Source organism: Mustela nigripes, chromosome X, assembly GCF_022355385.1.
Source record: "Mustela nigripes isolate SB6536 chromosome X, MUSNIG.SB6536, whole genome shotgun sequence".
NCBI lineage: Eukaryota > Metazoa > Chordata > Mammalia > Carnivora > Mustelidae > Mustela > Mustela nigripes.
In genome coordinates this window covers 37,313,513-37,324,393 of record NC_081575.1, presented here as the reverse complement: position 1 = coordinate 37,324,393, position 10,881 = coordinate 37,313,513, and the positions used below count along the sequence as shown (strand labels likewise).

The 10,881-nt window shown below is 40.5% G+C and overlaps 1 protein-coding gene across 7 annotated transcripts in view; it reads right to left on the bottom strand.

Annotated features, from left to right (window-relative positions):
• The window catches only part of CHRDL1 (chordin like 1), a 120,632-nt gene that overhangs the window by 39,192 nt on the left and 70,559 nt on the right, over window positions 1–10,881 (bottom strand). For 4 of the 7 annotated variants that reach the window (XM_059384991.1, XM_059384988.1, XM_059384985.1 and 1 more), the window contains exons 5-6: window positions 6,916–7,061; window positions 4,941–5,034 (exon numbers count right to left, since the gene is read on the bottom strand). In XM_059384991.1, the coding sequence (XP_059240974.1) occupies window positions 4,941–5,034; window positions 6,916–7,061 (240 nt within the window). The remainder of the gene's footprint in view (window positions 1–4,940; window positions 5,035–6,915; window positions 7,062–10,881) is intronic. The other 3 variants (XM_059384989.1, XM_059384990.1, XM_059384986.1) reach the window with 1 other exon arrangement.

The window sequence follows — 10,881 nt, the reverse complement described above, 5'->3', positions numbered from 1 at the left end:
CCCCAACACCCTTCTCCTCTCTAACTCCCCATGTCTTCCATGCTATTTGTTATGCTCCAAAAATAAGTGAAACCATATGATAATTGACTCTCTCTGCTTGACTTATTTCACTCAGCATAATCTCTTCGAGTCCCGTACATGTTGCTACAACAGTTGGGTATTCATCCTTTCTGATGGAGGCATAATACTCCATAGTGTATATGGACCACATTTTCCTTATCCATTTGTCCGTTGAAGGGCACCTTGGTTCTTTCCATAGTTTGGCGAACATTGCTGCTATAAACATTGGAGTACAGATGGACCTTCTTTTCACGACATCTGTATCTTTGGGGTAAATACCCAGGAGTGCAATTGCAGGGTCATAGGGAAGTTCTATTTTTAATTTCTTGATGAATCTCCATCCACACTGTTCTCCAAAGAGGCTGCACCAACTTGCATTCCCACCAACAGTGGAAGAGGGTTCCCCTTTCTCCACATCCCCTCCAACACATGTTGTTGCCTGTCTTGCTAATTTTGGCCACTCTAACTGGTGTAAGGTGATATCTCAATGTGGTTTTAATTTGAATCTCCCTGAGGGCTAGTGATGATGAACATTTTTTCATGTGTCTGATAGCCATTTATATGTCTTGATTAGAGAAGTGTCTGTTCATATCTTCTGCCCATTTTTTGATATGATTGCCTGTTTTGTGTATGTTGAGTTTGAGGAGTTCATTACAGATCCTGGATATCAAACTTTTGTCTGTACTGTCCTTTGCAAATATCTTCTCCCATTCTGTGGGTTGCCTCTTTGTTTTTTTGACTGTTTCCTTTGCTGTTCAGAAGCTTTTGATTTTGATGAAGTCCCAAAAGTTTATTTTTGCTTTTGTTTCCTTTGCCTTTGGAGACATATCTTAAAAGAAGTTGCTGTGGCTGATATCGAAGAAGTTACTGCCTATGTTCTCCTCTAGGATTCTGATGGATTCCTGTCTCACTTTGAGGTCTTTTATCCATTTTGAGTTTATCTTTGTGTACGGTGTAAGAGAATGCTCGAGTTTATTCTTCTACATATAGCTGTCCAGTTTTCCCAGCACCATTTATTGAAGAGACTTTTTTCCACTGTATATTTTTTCCTGTTTTGTCAAAGATTAATTGACCATAGAGTTGAGGGTCCATATCTGGGCTCTCTACTCTGTTCCACTGGTCTATGTGCCTGTTTTTATGCCAGTACCATGCTGTCTTGGTGATCACAGCTTTGTAATAAAGCTTGAAATCTGGTAACGTAATGCCCCCAGTTTTAGTTTTGTTTTTCAACATTCCCTTAGTGATTCGGGGTCTCTTCTGATTCCATACAAATTTTTGGATTATTTGCTCCAGCTCTTTGAAGAATACCAGTGGAATTTTGATCGGAATGGCATTAAAAGTATAGATTGCTCTAGGCAGTATAGACATTTGAACAATGTTTATTCTTCCAATCCAAGAGCATGGAATGGTCTTCCATCTTTTTGAGTCTTCTTCAATTTCTTTCATGAATGCTCTGTAGTTCCTCAAGTACAGATCCTTTACCTCTTTGGTTAGGTTTATTCCCAGGTATCTTATGGTTCTTGGTGCTATAGTAAATGGAATCAATTCTCTAATTTCCCTTTCTGTATTTTCATTGTTAGTGTATAAGAAAGCCACTGATTTCTGACATTGACTTTGTATCCTGCCATGTTGCTGAATTGCTGTATGAGTTCTAGTATTCTGGGGGTGGAGTCTTTTCGGTTTTCCATATAAAGAATCATGTCATCTGCGAATAGAGTTTGACTTCTTCATTGCCAATTTGGATACCTTTTCTTTCTCTTTGTTGTCTGATTGCTGTTGCTAGGACTTCTAATACTATGTTGAACAAGAGTGGTGAAAGTGGGCATCCTTGTCTTGTTCCTGATCTCAACGGGAAGGCTGCAAGCTTTTTCCCATTGAGGATGATATTTGCTGTGGGTCTTTCATAGATAGATTTTATTAAGTTCAGGAATGTTCCCTCTATCCCTATACTTTGAAGCGTTTTAATCAGGAACGGATGCTGGATTTTGTCAAATGCTTTTTCTGCATCAATTGAGAGGAGCATGTGGTTCTTCTCTCTTCTCATATTAATTTGTTGTATCACATTGATTGATTTGCAAATGTTGAACCATCCTTGTAGCCCAGGGATGAATCCCACCTTGTCATGGTGGATAATCTTTTTAATGTGCTGTTGGATCCTGTTTGCTAGGATCTTGTTGAGAATCTTAGCATCCATATTCATCAGTGATATTGGTCTGAAATTCTCCTTTTTGGTAGGGTCTTTGCCTGGTTTGGGGATCAGGGTAATGCTGGCTTCATAGAAAGAGTCTGGAAGTTTTCCTTCTGCTTCAATTTTTTGAAACAGCTTTAGAAGAATGGGTGTTATTTCTTCTTTGAAAGTTTGGTAGAATTCCCCAGGGAATCCGTCAGGTCCTGGGCTCTTGTTTTTTGGGAAGTTTTTGATCACTGCTTCAATCTCGTTACTAGATATTGGTCTATTCAGGTTGTCGATTTCTTCCTGGTTCAATTTTGGGAGTTTATAGTTTCCCAGGAATGCATCCATTTCATCTAGGTTGCTAAGCTTATTGGCATATAACTGTTGATAATAACTTCTGATGATTGTTTTTACTTCCTTGGTGTTAGTTGTGATCTCTCCCTTTTCATTCATAATTTTATGAATTTGGGCTTTCTCTCTTCTTTTGGATTAGTGTGGCCAATGGTTTATCGATCTTATTGATTCTTTCAAAAAACCGGCTTCTAGTTTCATTGATACGCTCTACTGTATCTCTGGTTTCTACCTCATTGATCTCAGCTCTAATCTTGATGATTTATGTGTGGAGTTTGTTTGATTTGTTGTTGATTCTCCAGTTCTTTAAGGTGTAGAGACAGCTTCTGTGTTCTGGATTTTTCAATTGTTTTGAGGGAGGCTTGGATGGCTATGTATTTCCCCCTTAGGACCACCTTTGCTGTATCCCATAGGTTTTGGACTGAAGTGTCTTCATTCTCATTGGTTTCCATGAATTGTTTCAGTTCTTCTTTGATCTCCTGGTTGATCCAAGCATTCTTAAGCAAGGTGGCCTTTAGCTTCCAGGTGTTTGAGTTCCTTCTGAACTTTTCCTTGTGATTGAGCTCCAGTTTCAAGGCATTGTGATCCGAGAATATGCAGGGAATAATCTCAGTCTTTTGGTATCTGTTGAGTCCTGATTTGTGACCCAGTATGTAGTCTATTCTTGAGAAGGTTCCGTGTGCACTTGAGAAGAATGAGTATTGTGTTGTTTTAGGGTGGAATGTTCTGTATATATCTATGAGGTCCATCTGGTCCAATGTGTCATTCAATGCTCTTGTTTCATTATTGATTTTCTGCTTCGATGATCTATTTCTGAGAGAGACGTGTTAAGATCTCCTACGATTAGTGTATTCATATCAATATGACTCTTTATCTTGATTAGCAGTTTTCTTAAGTAAATGGCTGCTCCCATATTGGGAGCTAGATATTTACAATTGTTAGATCATCTTGGTGGATAGTCCCTTTAAGGATTATGTAGTGTCCTTCTCTATCTCTGACTACAGTCTTTAGTTTAAAATCTAACTTATCTGATATGAGAACTCTACCCCAGACTTCTTTTGAGGCCCATTGGCATGAAAAATGCTTCTCCATCACTTTCAGTCTGGGTGTATCTTTAGGTTCAAAATGGGTCTCTTGAAGACAACATATGGATGGGTCCTGTCATTTTATCCAATCTGCAACCCTGTGCCATTTTATGGGCACATTTTGGCCATTCACATTGAGAGTGATTATTGATAGATACATTTTTATTGACATCGAGTTACCTTTGAAGTCTTTCTTTCTGTAGATTGTCTCTATATTTCTGTTCAATGCTATTCTTAGGATTTTTCCTCTTTTATAGAACCCCCCTTAATATTTCCTGCAGTGTCGGCTTGGTGGTTGCATAATCTTTTAAGCCTTGCCGGTCTTGGAAACTCTTTATCTCTCCATCCATTTTGAATGTCAGTCTTGCTGGATAAAGTATTCTTGGCTGCATGTTCTTCTCATTTAGTGCCCTGAATATATCTTTGACAGTGCCCTGTATCTTTACTCTACTTGCCAGTATGTATCTAGCTTCTGGCACAGAGCTGAACTTAGAGTAGATGCTCAATAAATATGTTGATTGGATGGAAGGAAAGAAGACAAAATTAGAATACTGCTAGAGGGCAAGCCAGAAAGGAGAGGGATATAGAAGACAACTGATAGATTTAGTAATTTGAGAAGAAGAAATAAAAGAGAAATGAAAGGTGATTATGCTTGATCTTAGAGAGAAAACAAATGGCACCATTATTAAAGATAAGGGAAACTAAATAAGAGAACACTAACTTGAGAAAACATCGGTGACATTTTGGCTATAATTTGAGAAGATGATGCCTTTGCCTTGCATTTTGCTTTTCCTGAGTTTGTCACTGTTTGACTGTGGGGCTTTAAAAAATCTATCTAAATTTGAGGTTTTAAAGACTTTACCTAATTTGCCCTGCACAGTCTCCAAAACGTCAGGGCTTTGCAAAACCCGCTCTTCCTGTTAAGGCTGTGCATGGAAATGGCCTGTGTTTCACACGACGTAACATGGAGGCCTGGCTAGAAGGGATTAAGGCAGAAGCGACACAGGCACTCACTTTTCTCCATAAATGATGCTCACTCTTTCTCTCCTGCCACACACCAGGGCAATTTCTTTCAGATAGTGGCCCTTAAAATCAGTGTTTCCTTCCTCCCTTTGGTGAATGGACTTAGCTTCCCCCCAACTCTGGCTAAAATCTAAGGTGACCATGGGAAAATTCCCTTGCTTATGAGACTGGCCAGGCATTTCCTTCTCCTTTAAGTCCTACTATCCAGTATGGCAACATCCCTCTGTTTTGGGATCTGAGACACATACCTCTGCATAGCCGGCAACAGGAATCAGGAACGGAGACTGGGAATGCACAGGTTAACTTGGGGCAAGTCTTGAGACCACAGTACACATTCCCCTCCTGCCAAGGAGAAACAGAATCAAAGGTCAGGGGGACATGCGAATAAGCGTAAAGGCTTCTTAGCTCGGGACCTGGGATGAGTAGGGACTTGAAACATGGCACTCCTTCCCAGTGTTCTCCCATGGTTAGTTCTAGACACTTACTAAATGTTATTATGCTTTATTTTCTTCTGTTTACTATTTCTTCATGCCAGAGACTATGTTACTGAAGAGCTGGCCCTCCTTGTTGGGCCTCCTCATCTAAGATGGTACAAAGCGGTCCATGTAAGGGCCACCATTGGCCTGCCAACCCCCCCAAAAGGTCTTTTTCCTCTCTTTTCTGTTCATTGTATCCCCTAGTCCCCAACACACCCCAACTGGATATTGGGATCTCAGGGAATGCAGATCTGCATGAGAGCCACCTTTTATAATGCTCCAAACCAGGGAGATGAGCTCTCTGGGGTAATACAAAACTATACAAGATGATCTGAATGGACAGTTCCATTGAGCATAAGGCAAGGGAGAAGAGCAAATCTACCTGCTATGTCTGTCTTTACATAGTTTCCACTCCCTAAAGTTCTATGTTCCAAACATCATTCCTTAAACCTTGTTTTTTTAATATCTTGTTCATTTATTTGAGAGAGAGAGAGATAGAGAGAGAGAAAGAGAGAGAGCACTATCAGGCAGAAGGGCAGAAGGAGAGGAAAAAGCAGGCTGAGCAGGGATCCCAATGCCATGGGGCTCGATGCCAGGACCCTGAGATCAGGACCTGAGCCAAATGCAGATGCTTAACCATCAAAGCCACCCAGATGCCCCTAAACCTTGTTCTTAGAAAGATATTATCTGGGGCTAGAAAGGTCCCTGAAAAGTCATTAGTAAGGGAAGGCCACAACCAAATTCTCCCAAACTACCGAGATACCATATTTTTTACTAAAAGTCACCAAGGGAAGAGATTCTAGAACTTCCCTCTGCATGAAATTCAGTGTTTAATGCCTTTACAAGCAAAAAAGTTCCTACATTGAACTTCATTTCCTCACACTTCAGTTGAAACAGCCATTGTCTTCCATTTTCTGGTTCCACCTCTTACATTTTCTGGACTGCACAATTCCATGAAGATATAATCAATATACTTTATTCCTAAGGTATATAAGGTTCTTCTGACAGATTAGGTCAGAGGAATAATAATGTTTTGCTGAGAGAGTTCTCACTGCAGGGCATCAGGGGCAAACTGATTGGGAGAATACATCAGATGGGAACCAAGAGATAGCTCAATTTTTTTTGTGAACTGGACTGAGTGGCCTTGGATGGCACCAATGACTTTTCTGCCCCTAGCATTCCCAAGGCTTCAAACAGTTGAGTTCTTCTGATGAAGGCTTTGCTGGGGTCACCCTTGTTAAAAGGAGGACAGAGCAAGACCATCAGCTCATGTTTGTGCATTTAAACAGTCCTAATGTTTTAGTAAAGACCAGGATATGACTATGTCTGATTTCTTTCACATAGGTCAGGATTGTTCAGGGCTCTTGAAAATCAGGGAGTCTGGACTGACAGGATTAGGATTTAAATGCAATTCACCTTGGGGTGTCCTGGGTGGCTGAGTCAGTTGAGCGTCCAACTCTTGCTTTCGGCTCAGGTCATGATCTCACAGTTTGTGAGATCAAGCCCTGAGTTGGGCTCCATGCTCACCGGGGAGTCGGCTTGAAATTCTGTCCTTCTCCCTCTGCCTCTGCCCCCACTTGCTCTCTTTCTCTCTCTCTCTCAAATAAATCAGTTAATCTTTTAAAAAAACGCAATTCCTCTTCCTTCCAAACACCTTATAGTGTAGCCTCCAAGTACAGGTGTAAGTACAGAAGGAGCTCTGGTGTTGGGGTAGGGCTAGCAGGGACATTAAGACACCAGGTCTTACCGAACAGCTGCACTGGGTACACTGATTGGGTTGCCGGTTCTGAAAGAGCCCTTCAGCCACGAACAGCTCACCATGTTGGTAAGTGGTCCCGTTGTACTCACACGACTTGCTGGTCACCTTATTGTTCGTTGGTGGTAGGGAATCTTCTGGGACAGGGTGGAGAAAAACCATACCAAGTATTGGCTTCACTGCAAAGAATTTCATAAATCCCAACAGCAGATGGGGCTGGATCACACAGAGGGAGTTAAAAGATAATCCCTGATTCAGTGGCTAAATGGCAATGGGCATGACCATCCATCTATTCTTTCATTTGCTGAGCATTTATTGAGCACCTATTGTGTTCCAGGTACTGTGATAGACATGAGAGAGAAATCAGAGAAGGACAAGGACCCTGCATTCACAGAGCTAAGAGACCAGGTGAATGACATGTTAACTTGCCCGCAAGGACGGAGTCCTTTCAGAAGAGGAAACATCTATTATAACAGCCTTTGTAACTTTACCCCCTGTCATGTTTCATATCGCTTGGCATGTGCTTGTATGCTTATTCTGGCCTCTGGAGTCCTTGCTTTTTTTTTTTTTAAATGAAATATAGTTGACATACATAGTCTTTGCTTATTTTTAATTCCATCACTAAGCTCACCCTCTCCTTCCACTCTTTTCCACCTGCTGAAGTCCTGTCTGATTTTGAAGGCTCAGGGAAAGTCCCTTTTCCTCTATGATGTATTCTCTAACAGCTCCAGCCCACGACCTGGCCCTCTCCAAACATGTGATTTCTGAAATACACAATCAAGCACTCGAGTGTTACTCTAACTCCCATTTGTGACTTAGAGTCACCTAGCCAACAATTTATGAAGAGATTTCACATACATTTTTATAAGGGAGCCTCATAATAACCCTATCAACCAAGTAAATCATATCCTTAACTCCATTTTTCACTTGAGGATAACAAGACTCAGAGGTTGACTTTTCTGAAGTCCCAGATGTAGTAAGTGATGACTCCAAATTCCATCTTCTTCTGTCAACCTAGGTACACATGTGTGTGTCCTGCTTTTTAAGGACTGGGTTGCTGCCTTATAGAGTTCCTGTTCTCTGTGGTGTCTAAAGCAGGGTTGTCATGGAGCAAAATATTAATGCACCAATGCATTTGATGAGTTGATTCTAATCAATGGTCTCAAGATGTCTTTTTACACACTCACGTGTGCACACACACACACCCAGCAATGAACAAGCCCCCAGATTAAACTCATAGCTGATGTACAAACTAACAATAGATGTAAATGGGGCTTGGAAAGTGCCCTCTGTAGAACAGCACAAAAAGAGAAATCAAGGGAGTTGTGTGTTTCATTAGGGGAAGGCTTAGACAGTTAGACCATCCTTTCTTTCCCATCAGTCGAAAGTATAATGCAAATGAGTCCATCTTATGGGTTAGTCATAACTCAATACAACCATTTAAAACAACAGAATGATGCTCTGGTTCCTCTTGAGATCATATGAATCTTTCATTTTTTGAAAAAACAGAATGAAATTATTGTTAGGATATAGGTGAAAATTATAAAGGCTAATGGTAATAGCAGTAATAATAATAATAATAGCTCAGATTTACTGAGCCCTAATTAATATACAGGGTACAATGGTGAATGCTTTTCCATACGTGATTACATTGGTTTTTACTAGTACCATTCTGAAATGGACATGATTATGCCCATTTTGCTGATGGGGAAACTAAAGCTTAAGAAACTAACTGTCTTGCCCCAGGTCTCACAATTAGCGAGCTTTGGTAACACCAAAATATGAACTGATGTCTGACTGATTCTAGAATCTTCCATCCTTTCTACTACCAAGGAGGGTGTTAATCATATCAAACCTGTAACAAGGGAGGGACCGTTTAATTTAAAAACCAAAACTGGGGCGCCTGGGTGGTTCAGTGGGTTAAGCCGCTGCCTTCGGCTCAGGTCATGATCTCAGGGTCCTGGGATCGAGTTCCACATCGGGCTCTCTGCTCAGCAGGAGGCCTGCTTCCCTTCCTCTCTCTGCCTGCCTCTCGACCTACTTGTGATTTCTCTCTGTCAAATAAATAAATAAAATCTTAAAAAAAAATAATAAAAAATAAAAACCAAAACCAATGGAACATGAAGGCTGAGTTGTCCCCCTAGAATGTTTTGGTCTACAATACCCAGGAAACTGATATCACATTTACTCTGGCTCCAGCAATTTGCGTAACTAACTCAATTCTATACTTTGCTATGTAACTTGACCTATGAGTTCTGAGTAACTCATTCCTTGGGTGTTAACTAATTATTAATGACTCCTCACAGAATACAAAAGTAGTTCCTTAAAAAGAAGACTTAGGGGCACCTGGGTGGTTCCATCGGTTAAGAGTCTGACTCTTGATTTCAGCTCAGGTTATGATCTCAGGGTGGTGAGATCTAGCCCCACACTCAGCAGGAAGTCTGCTTGAGATTCTCTCTCTCTCTCTCTCTCTCTCTCTCTCCCTCTGCCACTCCCCTCACTTGCATGTTCTCTCTCAAATAAATAAATCCTAAACAAAAGAAAAAAAGAAGTCTTAGCTTCTAGAGCATGCTTAACTCATACCAGTTGACCCTAAGTGCCTGCTCCAGCCCACAGGTACACACAACCAGACAGCTGCAGCTGGTACACAGGAGTAAAATTCACTGGAAAAAAGACAGAGGCAGGCCCATTCACCCCTCTGGGCTCTAATTATACCAAATCTCAATATTTTGTGGTGAAGGAAAACTGGGATGACCTACAAAAGAATATCAACCATGACTCTTACAGGAGTTGACAGATCTTTGGAATGCCAAAAGAAAAAAAGAAGGTTGGAATTATTTTGCTACAGAAGAATGTGGATTGATTTTTGAAATGGGCCTTCTACCAAGGGATTGATGGGGAAGCAACTGCAGGGTGAGGTTTTCCAGTGGAATCATGACCTTGAGAGTCTTTCTTGCAACAGTCTTCAGAGTAGCCTGGCATAGAGTCTATTAATCTACCCAACAAGAGATGGGGAGAAAGCAAAAGAGAGAAACACAAAACAGAATCAAAGAAAAAGAAACCAATTATGAGCATGCTTACTGCTAGTTTTACACAATACATTTATCTTAATATCTTTCCATTTACTCTTATTTCATATTTTTAATAACCCTAATAGAGTGGTGAGAGAATTACAGAAATGAGGCTATTGATATCCCAAAAGATTTGGCCCATGTCACCCAGATATTAACAGGAAAGCCAACTCAGAAATAGTTTTCCTGTCTTGAAGTTTGTGCTCTTTTTATAGAGTGGGTGTTAAACACTGGCAGATGGAAAGGAAATGAAATCCATACCTGGAAGAGAGATCTGTGTTTCCATGTTTATTACATCCCATGCTCATTGCAGCATTATTCACAATAGCCAAAGTAAAGAAACAGCCTAAGTGTCAGTCAGTCAATGAGTAGATAAAGAAAAAGCGGTACATACATACAAGAGAATATTATTCAACCTTTAAAAAGACATCTCACCACTTACAACAACATGACTGAACCTGGAGGACATTATGCTAAGTGAAATAAGGCAGATACAGAAAGGAAAAAAATTGTATGGTCACATTTTTTGTGAAATCTAAAAACACGTTGAATATATAGAAGCAGAGAATAGACTATTTCCTTTGCTGTGCAAAAGCTTTTGATCTTTAATAAAACCAAAAGACAACTGACAGAATGGGAGAAGATATTTGCAAACAACATATCAGATAAAGGGCTAGTATCCAAAATCTATAAAGAACTTATCAAACTCAACACCCAAAGAACAAATAATCCAATCAAGAAATGGGCAGAAGACATGAACAGAAGTTTCTGCAAAGAAGACATCCAGATGGCCAATAGACACATGAAAAAGTGCCCCACATCACTTGGTATCAGGGAACTACAAATCAAAACCACAATGAAATACCACCTCACACCAGTCAGAATG